The 27,884-nt window shown below is 39.0% G+C and overlaps 1 protein-coding gene across 1 annotated transcript in view; it reads right to left on the minus strand.

The window, feature by feature from the left end:
* Positions 1–371: 371 nt before the first annotated feature.
* KCNH8 (potassium voltage-gated channel subfamily H member 8) overlaps positions 372–27,884 on the minus strand; it is a 386,943-nt gene continuing 359,430 nt past the window's right edge. The window contains exon 16 of the mRNA XM_019934429.3: positions 372–1,070. Coding sequence (XP_019789988.2) covers positions 372–1,070 — 699 coding nt within the window. The remainder of the gene's footprint in view (positions 1,071–27,884) is intronic.

Here is a 27,884-nt window from a genome sequence, read left to right on the forward strand (position 1 = left end):
AGGAGTGACACACAGGCACTCAGGAAAAACTTTGCTGCACTTCACAAAAGCCACCTAGGACAAAATGAATCCACACATTCTCTGTCTGGGACATCTAGCTGCTCAGACCCTCAGGGTCTTTGGACTTTTACCAAAGTCTGTCAAACAGACCAGGAAGTTAATGCCTGTACAGGAAAATGTTCCTATTTTGTTTCTAGGATCCAGGAAGTGTCTGCTACAGTGTGGAGGTGGTTCTGCCTTTCCCCGGACCCTCTCTTCCACAGGTCTCCCAGCCTTGCCCAGTCTTCATGCTGCCAGAGGCAAGAAAGGCAAACCAGGGCTGTCATGCAGTGGTGGAGCTGAAACTGGCGGCTGCCTCACATGCCCTAATATCATACGTTTATGGCTTTAGTATCGTTCACTTCTGCTGGGCTTGTGACAACTTCCAGTGGAAAGTTCTCCGAGGGTTCAGTAGTGATGGATGCCCTTCCTTCCCGGTCCCAAGATCCTGGCAGGTTTTCCAGACTGAAGGAACTCATGGCTCCTTGGCCCAAGCTGCCCTCCTCCGATCTGCTTGGGAGAACCAGGTGCAAAGATGTTTCTGAGGAGGAACAGACAGAAGACGAGAGGGTGGCCGAGATGGACTGCAGAGGCATCAGCGTAGTGTCTGACTGTGGAGAGATGCACCTTAAAAACTGCAAACGACCTTCTTGGACGACCTGGTAGCGGGCAGGTGAATAATCAAGGTTCGGAGAATGATACAGTTCACCACCCGCAGGATTTTGCTCGTAAACGCCAGTTCGCTGGGGGCTGCTCCCCACAGAGGAGGGATCCACACTCCATATGTCGGGGGTGACATTCCCATGACAAAGCTGGGCTTGGGTATAAGCGGCTCCACCTGCTTGCAAGTGTAGACAGGGTTGGTGCGTGCTCCAGGTCATCCTGGTCTGTAAGCTGGAGGGACACACAGAGGTGGTGTGCAGAGAGCAAAACCGAGCGGGCTGCTGGGGGGACACGACGTGTTCTAGAAGCTGCATCACAGTCCTCATGTCTTTACCTAACTGGGACACCTCCTGAGTCAGTGTCGTTACCTGTGTGGACAAAGCAAGGCAAAAGGCAGCAGTCAGAGGAGCACGGCAGTGATTTCAGAGCAGTGAGGAAGGGAAATGAGATTTCTCAGTAAGAAGGTCTGGAAGGCTGCTTCACCTCCAACTCCAGCCAAGCCCAAAGGGTGAATGGGGTGGCTGAGCACCTGATCTAAAGCCATCCTCTCATTCTGTGGGAACCTAGAGAGACACACATAGTCTGGCCTTCTTTTTAAAAAATTTTACATGCATTTTTTAATTGAAGTATTGTTGATTTATAATGCTTCAGGTGGACAGCAGTGATTCAGCTATATATATATATATATATATATATATATATATATAATATATATATATATATTCTTTTCCAGATTCTTTTCCCTTATAGGTTATTACAAAATATTGAATAGAGTTCCCTGTGCTATACAGTAGGTCCTTGTTGATTACCTATTTTATATACAGTAGTGTGTATATGTCAGTCCCAAACTCCTAATTTATCTCCCCTGTTTCCCCTTTGGTAACCACAAATTTGTTTCCTATGACTGTGAGTCTATTTCTGTTTTGTAAATAGGTTCATTTGTATCATTTTTTTAGATTTCACATATAAGTGATATCATATGCTATTTGTCTCAGTCTGACATTCTTAATCAGTGATTTGCGGGTTCCTGGACAAAATTAGAAGTGTGGGTCCATCATCTCTTGCATCTCTGAAATACAGACAGTGTCTTTTGCTTCCCTTCCTCTGAGTTAGCGGGATGCTCCGTGGTGCGCACCCACCATCCAAGACACCTCAAAACAATGTGGAGACGTGAGTATTGTTGCATATAACGCACTCAGCACGCTGCCTGCCCAGGGTAGACACCCAGTAAATGACGGCTCTCACTCCTGCCATTTCTGGTCAAGATCAACACTTAGAGATATACTGGCCTTCAGGGGTAGGGAGGGTGGTAAGAAAGAACTCACAACAGACTTGCTAGGATTTGTCTATAGAAAAGGGAAAGCTGCAAAATGAGAGTTAGAAACGAAAAGGTCTTCAAGGTGGGTCCGTCCACATAAGCACTGTGGGGAACCCTGGAGGGCTGGGGTCCATCAGTGAACCGGAACTCCACGGAATTACAACCCCAACTGTGCAGTGTGTTCTTTTTTTTTTTTTTTTTTTTTGTGGTACGCGGGCCCCTCACTGCTGTGGCCTCTCCTGTTGCGGAGCACAGGCTCCAGACGCGCAGGCTCAGCGGCCATGGCTCACGGGCCCAGCCGCTCCACGGCACGTGGGATCCTCCAGGACCGGGGCACGAACCCGTGTTCCCTGCATCGGCAGGCGGACTCTCAACCACTGCGCCACCAGGGAAGCCCTGGGCAGTGTGTTCTTTATTCACTTTTCTAGGTGAGACATTTAGTTTGTATAAGACTTTCAAGGGAGACATGACCCTCAAACTCGCAAGAACCTCTGAAGAGTCTTCATTATCTGCTTTACACTTAAACCAATACTGTAATTCACCGGAGGATTTATTTTCCTAACAACCACATCCCATTTTTTAACCATGGAAGACCACCAGAAAATTGACTTATATCCAGCTTTTCTGGATGGTTTCTATTCTTCAAAGTGAGGAAAACCTATATTTCAGAAAGCAGGCCACACATATATTTTCTAGTCTTTGGTTAGATTCATAACACGAACACATAGTGTAATATTTTGCCTTCATTGCTATAAGACTGTATTTTATAAAGGACTTCCCAAGCCCCGATTTTACTATCATGAACCACAAACTCCAGTATAAGCAGCTGAACCCACTGGCTAAATACCATCAGAAAAAAAACAAAACAAAACAAGACAAAAGGGCAGTTCAGTTTCAATGAAGCCAAAACCAAGATTGCTGTTTAGGGCAGACTTTTTTCAATATTTAAGTATACATTCCTAATTCATCCAGTAACTTCATTCAGTCCACTTCCTATAAGTGCATTCTGAAACTAATTCCCCATGGCAGGCCCATCAGGAGGTAGTGTCATTCAAATCAGGCATTTTTAAAAGACCAGAAGGAGGTTTTTCCACGGTTCAGGCAACCAACTGGTAACACCTGCCTTGAAATTGCCAGGCCAAAACTATTTCTGCCTTGCTGCTAGCATGGAACTCGAGGGACCCTATCGAATACTTGCCCAGGCTTTTCAGCAGATCTAAAATTTTTGGCGAGAAAAAGATATCTCTGAGACTCACATTTAAGAAGTGAAACAGTGAATCTGAGAAAGAGTCTATGTGTTTTGAAATTTTCACTGCAGGTTGTCAATTTCAGAACTTGCCAAAACTCAATTCTAAAGTACACGGGTGACACAAATCATCTCTGGATCTCAGCACAGCAGACATGCACCCAGGGGTTCTATCTTGAGTTGATTAGCCCTTCTATCAAAATTTCAGAAGAGAAAGTTGGTACTAAATGAGATGTTTGAAGGATATATTCACCGTCCCCTTCCTGTAGGTTGTCTAAGTTAATGCCTGTATCAAGTTCACCAGGGTTCAGCTCCCAGTAAGAATGCTTTCAGTCGGCCTTAGCATTGAATAAAGACAAAATCTTTGAAGCGCAACTTTGCATTTTAGACACAGCAACAATTATGTTATCCAATAAATGAGTACATTTATAATACAACAAGCTTTTAGGCCCATTTTCCCTATTGGATCTACAAACAACACTAAGATCAGCAGGGACGCACCTGTAAAGTGGTGACACTAAGGCCCAGAGGTTAAATGACATTTTAAGGTCTCTTATTTCATGAATGACAGTTGTTGGTCTGGAATTTGAGCCTTCTAGTTTTGGTGCTCTATTACAGTATATTAGAGAAGACATTGCCTAAGAGTTGAGAGATTTTTGCCAATGTGGACAGAGTTTGTGAAGAGCACAGATGATACAAAAAGGAGCCTCGTGTAAAAGTTGTCTGCAATGGGTTCATTTTTTTTTAAATTTCACATATAAGCAATGTCGTATGATATTTGACTTTGTCTGACTTACTTCACTTAGTATGATAGTCTCTAGCTCCAATTTATACACAAAACAGAAACAGACTCACAGACATAGAAAACAAACTTATGGTTACCAAAGGGGAAGGATGGGGGGGGGAGGGATAAATTAGGAGCTTGGGATTAACGTATACACACTACTGTATATAAAATCAACAACAAGGGCCTACTGTATAGCACAGGGAACTATACTCAATATCTTATAATAACCTATAAAGGAAAAGAATCTGAAAAAGACTCTCTCTCTCTCTCTCTCTCTATATATATATATATACACACACACACACACATATACATATATGTATATGTAAAACTGAATCACTTTGCTGTACACCTGAAACTAATACATTGTATTTAAAAATAAAATTTATAAAAAAGTTGTCTGAAATGGTAATTCAACATCAAATAAGTAAATAGTATCTCTAAAAAAATAGGAGACAGTAAAATTTCTTCACAGCAAATTATATGAATGGAACAAGACCAAAAATGTTTGTACAGGGAAGTCCCTGGCAGGCCGGTGGTTAAGAATCCGCCGGCCAATGCCAGGGACACGGGTTTGAGCCCTGGTCCGGGAAGATCCCACATGCCGCGAAGCAACTAAGCCTGTGTGCCACAACTACTGAGCCTGCGCTCTAGAGCACGCGAGCCACTACTACTGAGCCTGTGCGCCTAGAGCCCGTGCTCCACAACAAGAGAAGCCACCGCAAGGAGAAGTCTGCAATGAAGAGTAGCGCCTGCTCGCCGCAACTAGAGAAAACCTGCGCACAGCAACGAAGACCCAACGCAGCCATAAATAAATAAATAAATAAATAAATAAATAAATAAAAGACAACATATGCTTTTAAAAAGAAAAGGGTTTGTAATAAGGGAAAATCTGGAAGTGGGAAATATGTTAATAGACATATTGCTGATGAACTATTTTTTTCTAGTTTTCAAAAGAAACAGATATTTTTCTATGGTTGAACTACCTTTCCAAGGCCACGTTCGTGGCACTGAACTTTTCCTGAGCATTTACCATAACTTTGAGGCCATGAACTTTGAATGGGACTCCAGAGTCTTGACTAGCTCCAGGAATGTAAATAGCATTAACATTTTCAGGAAAAAAAAATTACTATATTAGCTTGAACTAAGCGGAGTAAAGAACCCAAGGAAATAGAGCTTTCTTCAGCTCTAGAGGGTAATGTTCAATTTACATCAGGGAAGACTTCTGTCACTGTGGCACTGGGGACACACCCCTGCCCCTTATTAAAGCTGCATAGGGAATTAATCCTTAGTAGGTAAGGGATCGCTCCCTTTGTAAGGGCAAAGCCAGCTGCCACAGGAGAGATGGCATCTCCTGAGGGTAGAGACTCTGTTCTCACTGAAGGTAATAACATACTGCCACAGAGAGTAAAGCTTCACAGCACTTTTGTTTACTGCTTTCTGGTCGCCTTGCTGACAAATTCATTCTAAAACACAAAAGGCTTTATTCTTAATCAAATGTAGAAAGCAGAGAATGCAAAGTCTCTACTTTCTAAGGGGGGTGGGATTCAATGCTTTTTCACAGCACAGTTAAGAAGATGGGCATTTGCTAAAAAAGGTTGTTGGAACTACCTTATGAACAAGGCACTGTCTGTCCACTTAAATAGATGTCTTCAAAATACAACATAAACCCAGAATGCTGCAGAGATAGGTCAATAAAAACAAAAAATCATTTGGATCCAATGAACCAATGTTTTCCCATTTACTTCAACAACTGTTTACACTTTTTAAATGTCTTCTGTCACTCATATTAGAAAACAGAGCAGGTATTACGAAGCCTTCACAAGTCCCACTTGGTTTTTTTTTTAATCATTAATTTAAGTTTTTTAAATTGAAGTATGATTTACAATGTCACTTTAGTTTCAGGTGTACAAAAGTGATTCAATTATACAGCTATATATATATATATTTTTTTTTCAGATTCTTTTCCCTTATAAGTGATTACAAAACATTGAGTAGAGCTCCCTGCGCTCTACAGTAGGTCCTTGTTGGTTACCTGTTTTATAGTAGTGTATATATGTTAATACCAAACTCCTAATGTGTCCCTCCCCTCCCTTTCCCCCCTGGTAATGATAAGTTTGTTTTCTATGTCTGTGGGTCTATTTCTGTTTTGTAAATAAGTTCATTTGTATCACTTTTTTGGATTTGGCATTTAAGTGATAGCATATGTTTATCTTTCTCTGTCTGACTTCACTTAGTATGATCATCTCTAGGTCCATCCATGTTGGTGCATATGGCGTTATTTCATTCTTTTTTATGGCTGAGTAGTATTCCATTGTATATATGTACCACACCTTCTTTAACCATTCATCTGTCGACGTTTGGGTTGCTTCCATGTCTTGGCTATTGTGAATAGCACTCCCACTTGGTTTTTTAATGGTCCGTTTCCTGCATTTTCCCCTTTGCATACCATCAGTCTGAATACAGTGGGGGTCACATCACACTGCCCATGTGAAGGCTGTACCTCTGACTGGGGTCTCTTCTCCTCGGCCCCTTTTCTGCCTGGTAAGTTTCTCTCCCTTCAAACATCAAATCCCTCATTTCCTCTGAAGAGCTTTTTCCTGACAGCTCATTGATACTCAAAGAGCAGTTTGAGCATCGATAGGACTGTCTGTCCCAACCAGGCTCTGAGTTCCATGCGGGTAGAAGTTATTATTTACCTCAGTGTCTCCTGGACTCTGGGCAATGCCTAGAATACAACATGCACTCAGTAAATCTTGAATGTATAAAAGAATGCAATTCCTGCCATTTTGAAGGGCTTGGTACTCATATTGCTTTCAATTTTTTTTTATTTTTTTATTTTATGTTATCTTATGATTTTACCATAAACATCATGGGGGAAAGATTCCTACTACAAAATTATGTTGGGAAATCTGTAACTCGTGCTCTTCACCCCAAGTAAATATGTTAAAAGTAGGTATTGTGACTGTTAAAGTTTTGCATATAAATTTCCTGAATCAAATCCTTGGGTGTTTCCCAGTTTGAAAGAGCAGGTGGCATTTCCGCCACTAAGAATCCCTTTTATTTTAATGTGTTTCCTTCATAACTGTAGATATAGGTCTCTTTTGGCCAAGACCTCTGCTATTTATCTTGCTGCTCTGTAACTTGTCCCAGCATAAACTTGATTTCCATGGGTAGTTTTGATTCCCTGGGGAAATTTCCCGTTTACTGACTCCCATATCTCATGAGTACATGGTGAGTGCCAAGTGACATATTCAATTAAGTTAGTCAGAGTTGTTTTATCAGCTGAAATTTGGCAAAGTTTTTTGCATCCCTAGTTGCCACCCTTCATGGTTATTTTATTTATTTATTTTAATTAATTAATTAATTAATTTTTGGCTGCATTGGGACTTCGTTGCTGCGCGTGGGCTTTCTCTAGTTGAGGCGAGCGGGGGCTACTCTTAGTTGTGGTGCGCAGGCTTCTCATTGTGGTGGCTTCTCTTGTTGTGGAGCTCAGGCTCTAGGCACACCTGCTTCAGTAGTTGTGGCACGCATGCTCTAGAGCGGAGGCTCAGTAGATGTGGCGCACGAGCTTAGTTGCTCCGCGGCATGTGGAGTCTTCCCGGACCAGGGCTCGAACTCGTATCCCTCTGCATTGGCAGGTGGATTCTTAACCACTGAGCCACAAGGGAAGTCCCTTCATGGCTATTTTAGATGTGGCCTTCTGATTATTTCTACTTCCATATATAGTAGATAAAGAAAGCACAACTTAATACACATTATTCTTTTACTTGTGTATTAAGTTACACTTTCTTTACCCGTTTTTTTCCCTCTCCCTTCTCATTCTTCAGTAGATAGGAATCCATCGGTCTGGAATTTAAAACTGTTAGCCAAACCAGTTCACCATTACCATCTGTGTAGGCAATTGTTCACATCCAAGATTTCTCTAGCCCTTCCGAAGTCCCAACTGTTAGGAGGAAGATGTGATGAAAACACCATCTGTGTATCCAAGTAATTCAGTGTTCTAGCCAAAACTTTGGAGCATCTAAAGACTATTCCCTTCTCTGTTCTCCCAACACCATGCATTTAACCGACAAGTCATTAGCTGTTTAGGTTTCCAGGCAGTGTGTTCACTCTTTGGAGCAGCATCTCCCATCATGAATAGAAACACGTGTGTGACAACTGACTTGTCAACTGTCCATGATAATCCACCCACTGATCTTACCATACCGCTAAGAAGGGAATCGCAAAGTGCCACACTTTTTCTATTTCTGCCGTATCCAGGTTTCCTCTGAACTTCTGTTTGGTGCAGAAATAAATCACTGTCGCCTACATTTCCAGAGTACCTGGGCTTCTCCTTTCACGTTTAATTTGTTTCATTCCTGTGACAGTACTTCTCATTCTCCTGAGTCATATTTCAACAAGGGCTTTGTTGTGATGATTAAATAATATGATGGATGTTAAAGTTTATTCCCCACAGGATTGGTATTATGTCAGAATTTCAGGTGTCTGGATTTGATAATGCAACACAGGCATTAAGCTTAGTTGAAACTTGGTGGTAGGGAATACAAACCCGGGAAACACGGAGCCCAAAGAAAATAAAAGCCAGTTATCTCTGTAACTCCTCTCCAGCCTCAGCATGGAGAGGCAAACTATTCCTGTTAACACTTTTACATAATTAATATTGGAAGAAACAGAGTCTCCACGTTTTAGCATTGCCTTATGTGGATCTTTCCAGTAGCAAACAGTAAGAGTAATAGCCAGAGCTTTTGAAAAATTTTGATGGAGATCCTGTATCCTGTATCCTTAAGTCTAAGGTTTGAGAAATTGCAGTCAGATGGATTAAGACTTTTCTATAAAGGATGAGTGAGTCAAAATAGAATGATGTGCAGCTTGGTGTTGGTAAGAATTGAGTAAGGACCAATGTGGGGCAGGGGTGGGTGTAGGTACTGTGGTCTTTCTCGTTTTTATAGTAGCTTAAGGCCTTACACACATCCTGCCATCTATAAATGTTTGTTGATAGATGAGTAATTTAATAAATGTTAAATTTCATGGCTAATTTCTTACTATGAGTTTGTTATTTTCATTTGAACTTGAAGAACTTTCTTCAATCTCCCCTAAAGAGCACTGCAGGACACGGAAGTAAGTATCACTATGCATCTAGCAGGGAAGAATGTTTCATATGATCTCGGTGTTCATGGAAGTCCCCACCACTTCAAAATAGGAGATTTTCAAAACACTGTGTTATTATATGGTTTAAAGAATCCATCTGTGATGTTGGTGACCTGTGGTCCCAATAACACTTGCATGGCCAGCTTTTATACGTGCATTTTGGTACAAGCACAGATTTGCTTTTTTAGTGTGTCTTTGGATTGTGCCTTTTGCAAACAGGAGTGTGAGTTTCATAATGAAGCCCAGAATGTGTTTTTGACAATATCTTTCATTTCACATAGAAAATAGCTTCCTTTCATCTTCTATTATTCTCATTTTACATTTCTCAATCTTAGCTATTGGTATGGTATGATTCATGGACTCTGGGTATAACCGAAACTTCAGTTGATAGGGAAAAAATGTGATTTCCATTTCTGTGCATTCAGTGAGCAGATGGGGAATGCATCTGTTGATATAATCTTCTTAGCTTGAGGAGTTCTTGACCTGTCACTCAATTTTTGCCAAACGTGTACACATTTTCCTGCCAGACACAATTTTTCTAAATTCAGGGATACTAATTACACCAATCCTCTCGCCCTGCCATGAACACATATACATTTTTACAAACTCTGATTCAGGTAATTAAATGGTCTTTCATTTAATCCTTTGTTATGTTGCATATTTATCATGAGATTCAGACAAGTTCAATCAAATTCCATCAGCAGGCAAAACAAAAAAGACGATCGGCATAATTTTATCCTTGCGTCTTTTGCTTCACAAAGCATTCAAAAACAAGTGACAGTCTTTTTATTTGTCAGCTAAAATAATAACCATACTCGGCACTTGCATAAATTTCAGACAAATGAAGATCTCAGGCCCATTACTGATGAAAGTTATAAATCTTTGCCTACAGCTGGAGAGACTAGAATGTTGGGGGATGAAGTGGCTTATCTGAGGTCACACAGGAATAGTACCAAGGGCTTTGCTTTTGCAGGTGCATCTGATGCCTCTCAAATTATAATAAGAGAAGAATACAAGTCTAGCATGACCAATACAAAATGACCAATTATGGTCTTGAGAGTAGTTACTCCAGTGTTTTCACTGAATTTCTGCAAGCTCAGGTCATTGGACACAGCTGTATCACTTTAGCTGTACTATGCTAATCCATTATTTATCAACCCTTTGCTTTCCTCGTCTTCATTCCTGCTTCCTGTGACAAAGTTTGATTAGTGTCTGAACTGCTTTCTGGCTAAGGGATCCTCACCGCTATCATGAACACCAGACAAAAGTCTGTCTCCTTTCAGAATACCAATTGCATAGGGCAGTGCTTGTCAAGATCTAACATATACAGGACTCATGGTACTCTTGGTTCCAGCTCTCAGAGTCAGATCAATAATTCCTAGTCTTATGGATATAGCTCCTATTCTTATGGATCTAGTCCCTTTGGTTAACTCTTCATATACTGATCTTTCAGTAAGAGCTTAAAATTGAGTCGAACCCACTTCTTTCAGTTCCTTTGGCAAGTTCAGAGTTGGAGTTTTTCATTTGTTTAGATCTTCTTTCAACACTGTTTTGTAGTTTTCTGTATACAAGTCTTGTAGCTCCTTGGTTAACTTCATTCCTAGGTATTCTATTCTATTTATACTATTGTAAGTGGGGCAGTTTTCTTAACTTCTCTTTCTGATAGTTCATTGTTAGTCCATAGAAATGCAAAGGATTTGGGTACGTTGACTTTGTACCCTGCAACTTTACTGAATTCGTTTATTAGTTCTAACAGATTTTTGGTGGCACATTGAGGGTTTAGGGTCTTTGTTCTTAGCGGCTCCCTGAATTTGAAACTTGGCCGTGTCTCAAAGCAGACAATGCCAGTGAGCACCTAGCTGCAGGCGGATTAGAAACGGACACCCAGGCAGCAGCTGGGAAAGTATGCAGTCCAATCCCTTTGAGGGAGAAACTGAGAGATGGACGTTTTTGCTGAGCCTGGGTATATAGCCATGGGGGTGCTTCTGCGCTCTTTAAAAACTGCTTCTTTGTTTACTATAGTCCCGTGGGGCTTCTGAACACAAGCCCCATTGGCTTACAGAGCTAGGTGTTTGGGGGGCCCATCCCTCAGGTAGGAACCTTACAAGTTGCGGGCACTAGATGCGTGGTCCAAACCCTTCAGTCTCAGGGAGAACCTGCAAGTTGGGGGTTCCCTCCTGATCGCCTGATGCTATGTCAGGGATGGGGTTTATGTGTGACACAAAAGTGTGTCTCAGCAGCCCCTACCTGTTTCCCTATGGGCATTTTTTCATTCACCTGCTGGGTAGGAGTCACCCAGCTAGTTTCTGTATTCTCTCAGAGGGAAATATTCTGTGTGTAGCTGTACATACAGTGCATCATCCATTGGAGGAGGGAAATTCAGGTGCTTTCTGTGCTGCCATCTTGGAGCATTTGTTATTTATTTTCTGTGTTTTAATCCATTGTATTTCTTACCTTTACTGAAGCTCAAATTATCCCATCTTTGGCCACTGGGAGACTCTTCATAGTGGCTCCTGAGTTCTTTCAACATCATACTAACAGGGTTTGATAGCTTTCTTGCTGTGCTCTGAACACAAAGGTGTTCCAGACTCATCATGTATATTTCATGCCCCAGAATTGGAAACAGCCATTCATACAAGAAACTCTGGTTTCCTTCAGTGGGAAATTGTATTTCAAGACCACACTTGAGGCACAGAAATATTTACTGTTATTGGGCTAGCCACTGTTTTTATTCCTTTTCTGTTAAAAGAGCGTGGAGATGTATGCATGTTTATGATAGTACATCAGTTCACACTAGTGTTCCTAATTCCATTTCAGGACTATAGGGTTCTTAACGTTTTTCCATATTATATTTGTATCTCCTTTATTCTACACTGTGAATTCTGGTTACTGAGGTACAGAGAATGATATAATTAGGATATGCCATAATTATAGGCATACATATTTTACTGCAGTCTGCTTTACCATGCTTCATGGATATAGTGTTTTTTGTTGTTTGTTTTGTTTTACAAATTGAAGATTTGTGGCAACCCTGCATTGTCAGATAATGGTTAGCATTTTTTAGCAATAAAGTATGTTTTAAAATTAAGGCACGTACATTCTTTTTCTTAGACATAATGCTATTGCACACTTAACAGACTACAGTATAGTGCAAACAAAAGTTTTATATAGACTGGGAAATCAAAAAACTTGTGTGGGGCTTCCCTGGTGGCGCAGTGGTTGAGAGTCCGCCTGCTGATGCAGGGGACACGGGTTCGTGCCCCGGTACTGCAAAAAAAAAAAAAAAAGAACTAATTTTCATCAATTGTTTCTTCTTTATCTTTTGTTATTGTACATTTCAATGACCCATTTTTAACCACTGCCAGTCAATAGCCAAAAAAGCCTGCCAAGAGGTTAGGTTCTTACTGAATTAATGCAGTAATTTTTTACTTTACTTTACTTTCGGAGCAGCTGAGCAATGAGGGTCGCAGTGAGAAAGACCGACCCAGCGAGGTCTAGAAGAACACTTTCATGGAGCCATGGTACCTAAAGTGTGTGTCAGGGCTCTAGAAAGATTCTTCTTTTAATCACTGACAGACACCTTCCCCCATCAAGTTTCTGGTACTGTAACTTTAAACAGAAACACGTATTTCCCTAAGAAACTCTTTAATAAATGTTATTTGAACACAACTCTTCATCTCCAAGGCTAAGGAGATTCAGTTTAGAAAGTGAACTTGCAGATCACCAGCTGAGGCCAGCACAGGACTGTAGTAACGGTATCTTGTACCAATGATTTGATTTGATTTTAAAAATACATTGAAAAGGTCAGTAAATTACCAGTGAATTTCCCAAGCCCCTGTCTCTCCTTAACACTCTTTATCATTTTACTTGCTTTACTATGCACTCCTTTTTTTGTTTGTTTTAAGATTTGAAAATGCTAACATGTGCAATAGTCATGCATGGGAAACATATATGGGAAAACATATGGGAAATCAATAAATTCCCCTTGAATAAACATATAGTATATTTTATCAGGCTTTCTTGAAAAGCTCTTTCTGAAATTATCCTATACTAAAATTATCTGTCCACTGTTTAATCAAGCCTTAGATTTAAGTATCTATCCGGCCAATTTAAGGACTCAAAGGCTCACATCTTGAGGTAGGCTTCTGATATTTCAGAGAGGAAATCTTTTCAACAGAGACCAAGGATGGTCTGCTTGGAAAGCTAACCCTCCTGGGCTGGACTGAGGTTTTGTTTCCAAGTCACTTGCTGCATGTATGATTTTCTCTGGACCTCAGTTTACTTATCTGCAATAGCAGCATATCCATATCAGGATCTCTAAAGTCTCTTCAAACTCAAAACTGAAATCCCATTTCCCTCTTCTATTCAATGTCCTAATGCTTAATGGTTAAAATGGACATAATGCATAATCCAAGCATCTTTTATTCATTCATCAACCATAAGTATGTGTCTACCATGTGCCAATCGATAACAAAGGGAAAAGCAGATAAAGATTCTTGTCCTCCTAGAACTGACTTTCTAATGGGGGGCGGGGGTAGAGACAATGAAAATGTAGATAAATAAACCATGTGGTGTAGTAGGGGTTTGATAGGATTTTGAGGGAAAACAAATTTGGAAGTAAATTTGGGGAGAGGGGGCTGCTATTTTAAAAAGGCTGGTCAAGGAGGAACTCATTGGGAAGCTGACATTTGAGGATAGACTTGAGAGAGGGAAGAGAGCTGCCCACGCAGATGTCTTGTGAAAGAGGTTTCTGAACAGAGAGAAGGAATACAAGACCTTGAGGTGCTTTTATAAGCTGAAACATTATGACAGACAATAGCCTCTGTGCTGGAAGTATCATCTGTAGGACACTGGGGTCATTTGTCATTGTCCTTGAGAAACTGGGTTAAGAGGCGGGGCAGAGGCAAAAGAAGTTGATTATGATGAAGAGACTGGATCTCACATCACTTGAGTAAAGTTTCAAGGAAGAGAGAACATTTATAGAAGGAGAAAATATGCTACAGAGTGGGGAGGAAGAGAGAGATTAGCTACCTTCAAAATCTAAAGTATTTCGTTAAAAAAGATCAGTTAGGTGGCTTTTTCTGTTCTAATCAAGAGCAAAAGAAGTAGGAAAAATGAATAACAGGTTTTACAGAGTTATATCAGCTAAATATAGCGAAGAGGTTTCTAATAGCTAAAGCAATTGAGAAAAGAAGTCAGCCACTGTCTGCATGGTTTGCTGTCATTAGGAACATTTGGAGAATTTTTAAAAATAGAGATGCCCAGTGCCAACTCTAGGGGTTCTGAGAGTCAGTCCACGATGGGCTACAGGAAAGGTAATTTTAAAAATATTTATTCATTATTTTACATATTAATTTATTAAACATATTTATAATCATGTAAAAAATATATTCCCAGAGAATTTGAAAGCACAACCAGGTCTGGGAAGCATTGCCATAGATTTCTCTAGAGCATGGTGAGATTCTTGCTACAGAAAATATTCAGGTAAAATAATTTCTTGCCAGTAACCTCAGAAAGAAAATTCTCACATTAGGTGAAAAGTCAGAGTAGGTGTCCTCTAAGATAGCTCTCAATTCTCAGATTTCATGATTCTACCACATTATGAAACTATAATAGTATGAAGGTAAAGTTGCATAATTATTTGTTTCAGGACAATTCTTTTACCCTTTATTTTATTTTACTTTTTTTTGCGGTATGCGGGCCTCTCACTATTGTGGCCTCTCCCGTTGCGGAGCACAGGCTCTGGACGCGCAGGCTCAGCGGCCATGGCTCATGGGCCCAGCTGCTCCACGGCATGTGGGATCTTCCCGGACCGGGGTATGAACCTGTGTCCCCTGCATCGGCAGGTGGACTCTCAACCACTGCGCCACCAGGGAAGCCCTGTGTTCATTTCTAATTGTGCACAAGTGAATGGAAAGTGTTGGTCCTCATTTCTCTAGGTGCCTTATTGTTCTCTAGTAAGAAGACTGGAAAAAATCCAAGCCTCCCCAAGTTCATGTTTATTTATTTTCTAGTTCTGAACATTGAGTTACTTGAGATACGGAGCATTCTCTATTGCACTTCAGTAAAGTCTGAATACTTTAAAAATAACAAGAATAATTTTGAGGCAACTCACAGAATTCTTTTGGTGATGTAATCCAAGTTTTTAGGAGTCATGTGCTCTATTTGGGGGAAGGAAGAAATGTGCACATGAAAATAATATAAAACTTTATAAAACCAAATGCTGAATGGCAAGGTTGGAAAGCAGGTGTTGAAGTGCAGAAAAGGGACTTTGGAAATGGGATTCATTGTGGAAGAGTCAAGGAGATTCACAGGAGATTGGAGGTAGAATGGATGTTAAAGGAATTGGAGCCCTTTTGAAAGATCTGTGGTGTTCTCATTTTTAAAAGGGGAAATTCATGTTAGCAGGGAGAGGATAGGAAAGAAAAAGGCTTCGGCCAACCTTTCCAACTCTAGGATCCTAAAAAAAAGTTCCAACGTCATTCGTAGTTGTTGGATTGGATTAATTATTGAACCTAATTTTCCTAACAATGAAATTAAAGATGGCAGAGCTAAATGTTTTTGAAAGATTGCATCAACTTACAAACTTTTAGGAGGTATGGGGTTGATTACCCTTGTCCGTTTTTAAAAAATAACCAGTAATTCTGAAACTATCAGGTAGTGGGCAGTTAATAACTAGTTACCAGCAACTGGCTAATTTCTAGGAATGAATAATTAATAACCAATGGTTTAATTTCCTTTGAATTTTCCTATACTTGTTTGTATACATAGTAACTCATTTTACTAAATATTTCCATTTGTATCTCTAAAATAGATCCACTTTCCAACCAACTCTGCCCCTTGGAGGCTGGCTTGTATGATCTCCATCAATAGGCTCATTGGCTTCTGGCTGGGTTTGGCCATTGAAAAACACCATCAAATCAGAGGGAGGCAGGAGAGGGAGGTCAGGGCATGTGTTCCTCTGGCTGCTTCCCTGTAGGGTTGAGGTGGGTAGGTCACAGAAAGTACCAACGAAAGATCATGGCTCCTGTCACGTAGCTTTCTCCATCCAGCTTTCTCTGACTCAAGATTCTGTAATCATTCTCTATTCTGGCCCCGCAGACCAAGGAGTGGTAGTGAACTTCTGTTGACACTGCCCCAGAGTGGGAGGGGCTGTTCCATCCTTTGTGGTTTCCCTACACTCTACTAACTCCTGTAAATACTCCTTTTATTCAACTCATCGCAAATTGCTCATTTGGAATGTGGCATTGGTCTCACTTGGACACATAACTGTCATATCCATTTAGTCCCTCTATTCAAAGATGAGAAGAGGCCCATATATAAATACTCCCAGGCAAAGAGGACAAAAATAGTTGATCTCCAAAAGTTACATGCATTTAAAGTCTACACCTCACAGGACAAGCTTTTTTTTTTTTTTTAATTATTATTTTATTTTATTTTAGGCTGCATTGGGTCTTCGCTGCTGTGGGGGGGCTTTCTCTAGTTGCAGTGACTTGTTGCGGAGCATGGGCTCTAGGCACGTGGGCCTCATCAGTTGTGGCACACGGGCTCAGCAGTTGCGGCTGGCAGGCTCTAGAGTGCATGGGCCTAGCCGCTCCGCGGCATGTGGGATCCTCCTGGACAAGGGCCCAAACCCATGTCCCCTGCATTGGCAGGCAGACTCCCAACCACCGCGCCACCAGGGAAGCCCCAGGACAAGCTTTTGAGTGGCGTATTTTTTTTTTCTTTTGAGAGAGTCTCACTATTCTTGAGGGTTTATTTTAATTAATCTACTTATTTATTATCAGTAAAACTCTCATGAGAGCTACAAATCTGCCTAGAGGCTTGAGAACTGGAAAATAATCAGAAAGTGTCCTACAAATCATTAATTAGTTGGATATATTCCAGTTTAGAAACCTGTGTCCACAAAATGCAAGACTAATATCAACAATACATATGTATTAAAATAAAAAAGCATAATGGTTTTGCCAGCAGTTTAAATGGACTTTGTTTTTCTATGTCAAAAAGAGAAGTATATAGCCTTTGCTTATGTCTTGCTTTCGAGAATTGATGGTCAAGTACTATTCGTGATCATGATGAGGAAGAAAAGAGACTGTACAGTCAGATATTGGGATGGTCTGGCAATTCTATCAGTGTGTTTCAGTTGAATCAACCATCGATGAAAAGATATAATGATAACACCAATTCAGAGGACTAAAGAATAAATTTACCATAGAGTATTACTCATGTAGGTTTCCTTGTGTGAATTTCTGATAGAACCCTGAGTTTTCATAGCCATTTAGGAAAGTAGTAAAGCAACTCTTTCTTTTCATTGAAGTATAGTTGATTTGCAATGTTGTGTTAGTCTCAGGTGTACAGCAAAGTGATTCAGTTATACATACATATATATTTATATAATCTTTTTCAGATTCTTTTCCATTATAGGTTATTACAAGATATTGAATTTAGTTCCCTGTGCTGCATAGTAGGTCCTTGTTGTTTATCTAAGTAAAGCAACTCTTAATTAAAGAACAACCTGTTATTATTATTCTATTTATTTGACTGAAAGAGCCTTCACTGATCTAGTGACACAAATTTAAAACTTATCTGGTAGCTTTCTCAAATGTAACCTAGAAAACAACTGAGATTCTCTGTTTTTCAGCAGAAAACATTTCATTACCTGTATGTGTTTGCTTGGTTATTGTATGACACATTTAATTGGGGATATATTGGCATTCAATCTTAAGCAAAGGAAAGAGGAGACAAAATTTTCCTATTAATGTTTGGGTGCTGTGGTAGATATTACTAGTGCTTGCTAGTATCTAGTTTTCTGTTACTTCTGGAGTACACAGAAAATTATACTTTTTTATCTCTTGAAATTAATTGTACCAATGGAATTAGTTCTAGTTAATGAAATATAAACAGAAATGATGTGTATATCTTTTGAGCCAAAACAATTGTCTGTGCTCTGCTCTTCAAATGGAACATAGCTAATCAATGACATTCCAGGTAGTGGTGCCCCCTCGAGCTAACTAATATTAGGCGTTTGGTTGAACAAGAAATAAATTTGAACCAATGCGATCTGGAGTTTGTTTTTTACCTCAGTATACTTTACCCTGTAACAATGCCTATCTGAGAATAATGGGACTCTTCAATATTTCAGAGAAAGTTACTAGACTTTTTTGAGGAAGTTGCAAATGAGAAATTTAAAAGATATTAAAACAAGTTAAAGGATGTCGATGTTACAAAACACAATTTGAAATTGGATATATAGTCTTAGTGACTATTATAAAATGATGCTTTAAAGCCTTAGGAAAATAGTGGATCTAGGGAGAAAACTGGAATAGCTATTTTTAAAGAACATGATCTATGATCCAATTATGAAATGTGATGCAAACACAATCGTGTCGGAAAAGAAGATGCTTTTCTGTCAGTCTCCATAGCAACAAGAACTTGGACTCTAACATGCTAGAGGCCAAGTTGATATGCGTAGATTTCTCAAATCTCTTAACAGTGTGCTAATGTGTCAATGAAACAAAGGGCTCCAAATCACTCAGTGAGATTCCCAGCAAAGTAGTGGTGTCAAGAATAGAGCTGGTCTTCCCCAAATTTTGGTTCTGCTCCCATATATGTATAACTTACAATATATGAAGTTATAAAAGGTAAAAGTCACTTTCTAAATTCTGGAGTTTGAGAAAATGTTTAATTTTGTCTCATGAAAAGAACCACAACATCTTGGCCATAGGGGAATATTTTTTTAAAAATTAGAAGGAAAAGGATTATGCCCACCAAAGCAGCTTGAACATTGAAACAGGCCAATGATTTAAACTGGAAATAAAGCCACTGGTCTGACAAACAGAAGGTATTTTGTGGATGTGACGGCTTTTATTTACCAACGTGACTGGGCCATGGGGTGCCCAGACATTTGGTCAAACGTTGTTCTGGGTGTGTCTGTGAAGCTGTTTCTGGATGAGATTAACATTTGCATCAGTACACTGAGTAAAGCAGATTGTCCCTAATGTATGTGGGCCTCCTTCAATCAACTGAAGACCTGAATAGAACAAAAAGTCTAAGAGGGAACTCCTCCTGCCTGACTATTGATCTGGTACGTCAGTCTCCTCCTGCCTTCAGATTCAAACTGAAACATAAGCTCTTCTCGGGTCTTGAGACTGCTGATTTTTGGACCAGGACTTACAGACTTATACTACTGGTTTTCAGACCTTTGGATTGGACCTGGAACTACATCATCAGCTCTCCTGGGTCTCCAGTTTGCCAACTGCAGAACTGTGACTCCTCAGCTTCCTAACTGCATGACCCAATTCCTTATAATAAATCTCTCTCTCTCTCTCTCTCACTCACTCTCTGTTAATATATGTGTATATCCACATATATGTTTTGGGCAACATATGAGAAGTACAAACCTTTATAGAAATCAATTGGTAAAGACTGTACTTGAAGTGAACTTTAAGCAGGTGCAAAAACAAAAATCAAGAATGTTCTGGGAACATGAAAAAGAGACCCAAAATAAGAACGTGAATACACCCTAGTATATAAAATGGGGCGAAACAAAACTCAGAATAGGATAAAGTAAAAAAGGAAGGTGAGAATTTTGGATAACATCTGAAAGAGGCTTTTTCCTTAGTTCGGTGCTTTTCATATTATTCCAAGGTATGCTAATGCGAGACAAAATGTTCACAGTTATTTTGTCATTAAAGTGATCCATAAGCAAATGCATTTGGTCGGTGCAGGCTAAAAATAACAATTTAGTTTCTTTACTGCAAGAATTCATAGAGTTTTAGTATGCTAATGACTAATGTGCATCCCTAAGAATATGAGTTAATTTTAAGTAAAGTATACCAGATGTATTTAACCACAGAGGAATTGTTCTCTAAGTTTTATTTTAAATCATCTGAAAAAGAACAAAAATGTTCAAGTATTATATATGTTTTTGGAATTATATAAAGTAAGTGAGGAACGTCTACCCCTTGGTCTATGTAATCCTGTTTTATTAAGTAACCATCATAAGTGTTTTGAACTTATCTTAAAAAAGAATATTTGATAATGTAAGAAGCCCACAATTAGTAAGTGAAAACAAGCAAACAGGAGATAAATAGAAAATAAAAAGTAAAATAGAAGATGTAAATCAAACTATATCAATAATATTAAATATGAATGAATTAAGCCATCTAATCAAAAGGCAAATATTGATAGATTGAATAAAAAAAATCAAGACATCTATAAGCTGTCAACAGAAGACACACATTAGAGTCAAATATACAAGTAGGTTAAAAGAAGAAGGATGAAAAAAGATATCATGCAAACAGCAACCATAAGAAAGCTGGAAAAGCTATACTAATATCAGAAAAAATAGACTTAAAAATTTTACTAGAGATAAAGAAGAAACATTTGGTAAAACAGGTGGTCAACTTTACAGGAAATGATAACAATTTTATATATATATATAGAACAACAGAGCCCTAAATACATGAAGCAAAAAAAGTCAAAATTGAAGGGAGAAATAGACAATCAGTAATGGTAGTTAGAGACTGCAATATCTCATTTTTAATAATAAATAGAACAACTGGGCAGATCAACAAGGAAATAGAAAACTTGAACGTCACAGACCTACAGTCATAGACATAACAGACATCTATAGAATATTCACCCAACAACAGCAGAATACACAGTCTTCTCAAGCGCACACAGAACATACTCCAGGTGAGACCATATGCTATGCCATTAAGTAAACCTAAATAAACATAACAGGATTAAAATCATACAAAGTGTGTTCTTCAAATATAATGGAATGAAATTAGAAATTAGTAATAAAGAAAATTGGGAAATTCTCAAGTATGTGGACATTAAATCACACATTACTAAATAAGCAATAGGTCAAAGAAGAAATCACAGGAGAAATTAAAAAATAATTTGAGATAAATGAAAATGAAAACACAACATACTCAAGTTTATGGGATGTAGTTAAAGCAGTGCTTAGGGAGAAATTTATGGTAATGCCTATTGAAAAAGAAGAAAGATATAAAATCAACTTCACCTTAAGGCACTGGAAAAAGAAAAGTGAACTAAATTCAAAGGAAGCAGGAAGAAGGAAATAATGAGGATTAGAGCAGAAAACAATGAAAATAGAGAATAAAAATGAAGAAAAATGATCAAAACCAAAAGCTGTTTTTTTGAAAATATCAACAAAATTGACAAAGCTTCACCTAAATAAAAAGAGAGATGACTCAAATTACTAAAATCAGGAATGAAAGAGGAGACATTACTACCAACATTACAGAAATGAAAAGAATCATAAGGAAATACTTTGAATGCTATAGGTCAACAAGTAAGATAACAGATGAATTTGACAAACTTCTACAAAGATGTAAACTACCAAAACTGACTAAAGAAGAAATAGAATATCTAAATAGACCTATAAAAGTAAAGTGATTAAATTAGTAATCAAAAAACTTTCCACAAAGAAAAGCCCAGGACCAGATGGTTTCACCAGACCTTTAAGCAAGCATTAATAGCAATTCTTCACAAACTATTTAAAAACATAGAAGAGGAGGGAACACTTCCCAACTCATTTTATGAGACCAATATTACTCTCACACGAAAACCAGACAAAGATATCACAAGAAAAAGAAAACTGTAGACCAGTAATTTATGAATATAGATGGCAAAAATCCTCAAAAAAATACTACCAAATTGAATCCAGCAATATTTAAAAGGGATTCTACACCATGACCAGGAGGATTTATTTTAAGAATGCAAGTTTAGTTTGCCATCCCCAAATCATTAATTAACATAATATACCATATCGGTAGAATAAAGGACAAAAAACAGACAAACACATGGTCATCTCAATAGGTGCAAGAAAAAGCATTTGACAAAATTTAACATCCCCTTGTGATAAAAACACTCAACAAATCAGGGATACAAGGGTACTCTCTCAACATGAAAAAGGGAATTTATGAAATACCCACAGTTAACATCATATTCAATGGTGAAAGACAAAGACTTCCTTCCCAAGGGGAGGCACGAGAGAGGGATATTTCTTTCCATTTCTATTCAGTGAAGTACTGGAAGTTCTAGCCAAGGCAATTAGGGAAGAAAAGGTAATAAAAGGCATTTAAATTGGAAAGGGAGAAATAAAACTATCTCTATTTCTAGATGGCATGATCTAATATAAAAAATTTCCAAAAAACCCACTCCCAAATTATTAGCACTATTTAAAATGTTTGGTAAAGTTGCAGGATACAAGATGAGCAAGCAAAAATCAGGTGTATTTCCGTACACTATAAGTGAACAATCCAAAAATAAATTAAGAAAACAATTTCATTTACAATAGCATCAAAAACATTAGAACTCCCTTAAAAAACTAAAAATAGAACTACCATAAATCTACAAACAGTAAATGCTGGAGAGGGTGTGGAGAAAAGGGAACCCTCTTGCAAGGTCGGTGGGAATGTATATTGATACAGCCACTATGGAGAACAGTATGGAGGTTCCTTAAAAAACTAAAAATAGAACTACCATACGACCCAGCAATCCCACTACTGGGCATATACCCTGAGAAAACCATAATTCAAAGAGTCATGTACCACAATGTTTATTGCAGCTGTATTTACAATAGCCAGGACATGGAAGCAGTTTAAGTGTCCATTGACAGATGAATGCCTAAAGATGTGGCGGGGCTTCCCTGGTGGCGCAGTGATTGAGAGTCTGCCTGCTGATGCAGGGGACACGGGTTTGTGCCCCGGTCTGGGAAGATCCCACATGCCACGGAGTGGCTAGGCCCGTGAGCCATGGCTGCTGAGCCTGTGCGTACGGAGCCTGTGCTCTGCAACAGGAGAGGCCACAACAGTGAGAGGCCTGCGTACCTCAAAAAAAAAAAAAAAAAAAAGATATGGTACATATATACAATGGAATATTACTCAGCCATAAAAAGAAACGAAATTGAGTTGTTTGTAGTGAGGTGGATGGACCTAGAGACTGTCATCAGAGTGAAGTAAGTCAGAAAGAGAAAAACAACTGTATGCTAACAAATATATATGGAATCAAAAAAAAAAGATTCTGAAGAACCTAGAGGCAGGACAAGAATAAAGACGCAGACGTAGAGAATGGACTCGAGGACACGGGGAGGGGGAACAGTAAGCTGGGACGAAGTGAGAGAGTGGCATGGACATATATACACTACCAAATGTAAGGTAGATAGCTAGTGGGAAGCAGCCACATAGCACAGGGAGATCAGCTTGGTGCTTTGTGACCACCTAGAGGGGTGGGATAGGGAGGGTGGGAGGGAGATACAAGAGGAAGAAGATATGGGGATATATGTATATGTATAGCTGATTCACTTTGTTGTACAGCAGAAACTAACACACCCTTGTAAAGCAATTATACTCCAATAAAGATGACAAAAAAATATTAGAACTCTTACGAATACATTTAACCAAGGAAGTGCAATACTTGTACACTGAAAACTATAAAATATTGTTGAAAGAAATTTATAAAGAAATGGATAGACACATAGAGCAATAGAATAGAATTGAGAGTCCAGAAATAAACCCTCATATCAATGGCAAGTTGAGTGTCACAAGAGTACAAAGACAATTCAGTGGGGAAAACTTAGTGTTTTTAATAAATGGTGATGTGATCACTAGACATCCACACAAAAAAATTAAGTAAAATTGGACCCATACATCATCCATATACAAAAATTAACTCAAAATAAACCACAGACCTAAATGTAAGAGCTCACACTATAAAACCTTTAGAAGAAGACAGAGGAATAAATCTTAATGACCTTGGGATAGGCAATGGTTTCTTAGATGTGACCTCAACATCACAAAGAACAAAAGAAAAAAGAGATAAATTGGATATCACCAAATTGTGCTTTATAGAAAAACATTAAGAAAATTAAAGGGCAACTTAAAGAATGTGAGAAGAAAACTGTACATCCATCATAACTTGTTATCTAGAATATATAAAGAACACTCGCAACTCAGTAATAAACAGACAACCTAATTTAAAAATGGATAGAAGATCTAAATTGACAGTTCTCCAAAGACATACAAATGGCCAATAACACATGAAAAGATGCTCAAATTATTAGCTATCAGGGAAATGCAAATGGAAACCACATGAGATACCACTTCATGCACACAAGAATGGTTATATAAAAAAATCAGATAATAACAAATAAAAATTGTTGGTGAGAAAGTGGAGAGGTTGGAACCTTCATATGCTGCTAAATATAAAATTCTTCTGCTGCTTTGGGAAACAGCCTGGCAGTTCCTCAAATGTTTACACATAGGGTTACCAGCCATTCTTCTTTACTCAGGAGAAATTAAAACATGTGCACACAGAATCTTGTGTGAATGTTTTATGAAAGTTCATAGTAGCATTGTTCATATTAGCCAAAAAGTGGTTACAACACAAATGCCCATCAAGTGATGAATGAATAAACAAAATGTGCTATATCTATATAATGAAATATTACTTGGCAGTAAAAAGGAATAAAGTACTGGTATGCAACAATGTGAGATGAAAACCTCGAAAATATTACACTAAGTGAAAAAAGCCAGTCACAAAAGACCATATTGTATGATTCCATTTATATAAAATGGCCTGAGTGGGCGAATCTACAGGCACATAGTGTAGCTTAGTGGTTGCCTGGGGCTGAAGACGGGGAGCCACTGGCATTAGGGGTGATGGCTGTGTGGTGCAAAGCTTCTTTGTGGGGAAACAAGATGTTCTAAAATTTATTATGGTGATGCATGCACAAGTCTAGGAATATACTAAAAGCCCTCAAGTGTATGCTTTAACTAATTAATTAATTAATTTATTTATTTTGGCCACGCTGTCTGGCTTGCGGGATCTTAGTTCCCTGACCAGGGATCAAACCTGCACTCCCTGCCATACAAGCACAGAGTCATAACCATTGGACCGCCAGGGAAGTCCCGAGGTGTACACTTTCAAAGGATGAATTCTATGACACGTTAATTATACCTCAATAAAGTTGTTTTAAAAACGGAGTTAATAAATAGTATGAGAAGCCAGACTTCTCTCTCAGAAAAGTCAATATAAGTTGTTTCTACAAAACTCATTTATTTTTTTGTTTAGGCATGTATTATATACATGAAACATTTTCATTCTCCTTAATATAGTTAAGACTCAAGTTGGAATAAAGTGGCCTAATATTAACTGGCTCCTTTATGTACCTACAAAATAAAATGTTAACAAGTGGCAATTAGAGCACTCCAGCCAAAGTGTACTCTGCTAAGGATGATTTAATAAGCCATCGCATTTTCTCAGTTTGAAATTTGCCTGTGATTACCTTTCTGTTAAGTTTGGCAGGTTGTCTTCTGCCTAGTTTTAATATCATTTTACCACTTAAACGTTTAGTGTAATGTCACATAATGGTTAAGCATTGTTAACTGGCATACTGGGTCTCCTTGCCCTTAAATCAACTTAAATGTTACAGAATAAGTGTACTTTACAGTAAATCGGTGACACTTTTACATCAAATTATTTAGTTAAAATAAGAGGCACTGAAATGTAAAATTTTTACCCTATCATTTTTTATTGTAATTTTTTAAAATAAATTTTTTATTTATTTTTGGCTGCATTGGGTCTTCGTTGCTGCGCGTGGCTTTCTCTAGTTGCGGTGAGCAGGGGCTACTCTTCCTTGCGGTGCATGGGCTTCTCATTGCAGTGGCTTCTCTTGTTGCAGAGCATGAGCTCTAGGTGAGTGGGCTTCAGTAATTGTGTCAGGCGGGCTCAGTAGTTGTGGCCCACAGGCTTAGTTGCTCAGTGGCATGTGGGATCTTCCCAGACCAGGGCTCAAACCCATGTCCCCTGCACTGGCAGGCAGATTCTTAACCACTGTGCCACCAGGGAAGTCCCTATTCTAATTTTATAGTGAGCATCTTCATAGCAAAAGGAAGTCTCAGGTGAAAGCAGTCTCATTTTCATGATCAAATATGTTTCCCTTAAGTCCATTCATTTTCATTTTATTCCATATACATTGACTAATTCTCTCTCCTATTACTCTGCACGGGGCACTGTTGGGTAGCAGGGGGGACTAACTTGAGAGTCACATTTGTTGATTAGAAGCATGACCTTGTATGAGGAGAGAATGAGCATTTGACCACCATGTTTGGTGCTTTACATATGGTATTAAGTCCTTAACCACACTCCTCTATGACAGATTTTATCATTACCATTTAATAGAGGAAAAACCTGAACTTAGGGAAGGTGAACATTGAAGCTACCAACACATTTTTTTTTTCCCAGACTAATTACTAACTTCTGTGTTTCAGCTAAGATATTGGTCAGTCAGTTCCTAAAACCATTAAATAAACTCAAATGTGAGGGAAAATATTGATAATTCAAGTGGTATTAATGTGTGATTTTATCTGAGAACAATATCTTAAAGAAAATTGTTTAATAAAAAGTTGCTATCCAAAAAAAAAAAACCCAACAACAAAAAACCCCACAATAATAAAGCACTCTTAAACCACACATACACAAAAGTTGATGTCCAGGTGCCCAAAAGAGTGTTTAGTTTGTTTTCTTTTTGTTCTTCTGTGTATTTTTTTTTTTGGTGTATTTTTAATGAGATTATTTGGGTGATCTCACATATGGCCAAGTCCTCGTGATTTAAGCAGTTTCAATCCAGTTAGTTTTTCTTTTCCTATTTTGTTAGTCTGCCCTTTGGCCCTCTTACTTCTTGTTGGCAACCATCTCACTTCCAGAAAGTGTAGACTCCGAATGAGAGAGGGCAGTAAAGCACAAATCTTCACTAAGCTGATGGAACACACGTTGAACAAAAACCTATAGGCTTGAGCTTCCCTGGTGGTGCAGTGGTTAAGAATCCGCCTGCCAATGCAGGGGACACGGGTTTGAGCCCTGGTTCGGGAAGATCCCACATGCCGTGGAGCAGCTAAGCCCGTGCGCCACAACTACTGAGCCTGTGCTCTGGAGTCCATGAGCCACAACTACTGAAGTCCGTGCGCCTAGAGCCCGTGCTCTGCAACAAGAGAAGCCACCATGATAAGAAGCCCACGCACCTCAATGAAGAGTAGCCCCTGCTTGCAGCAAGTAGAGAAAGCCCACACGCAGCAACGGAGACCCAACACAGCCAAAAATAAAATAAATGAAATAAATAAATTTATTAACAAAAACACCCTATAGACTTTATGACAAGCTGCCCAGTTTTCCATTATTACAGGTAATTGGAAAGCAATTATGATTACGTGAATTTCATTTTTTTCAAATCTCATCAATATCATCAGTTGGTTACATTTTCCATAAAGACCTCATCAGAGAATCTAAAATTTCAGCCCTATTACCCTGTCTGTGTCTGCTCACTGAACTTGGCCTAGGTCTACCTGGATGTTCACCACAGACAGCTGGGTCTTCCTGCATATTCCTGTCTGAAGGATCCTTCTAGTGTCTTCTGCAGCTAAGCCTGAAGGTAACCTCTCAGAAGCCACCCTCAACTCCTTTTACTTGTCTCATGGAAGAACAATTCTTAGTTGCCCTACACAGTCTCTCAGTGTCCCCCTAGCAGGATCGAGCCCCAATTGCCTACAGAGTGAATGATCTCATTAACACACACTTATTTACTTGTTTTCCTTTCTTTCCTGTCTTATTCCTTTACTCCTTCACCTTGCTTCCTGGATCACCTCCCAAAG

The sequence above is a fragment of the Tursiops truncatus genome, chromosome 4 (assembly GCF_011762595.2).
Source record: "Tursiops truncatus isolate mTurTru1 chromosome 4, mTurTru1.mat.Y, whole genome shotgun sequence".
In the NCBI taxonomy this organism is placed as follows: Eukaryota; Metazoa; Chordata; class Mammalia; order Artiodactyla; family Delphinidae; genus Tursiops; species Tursiops truncatus.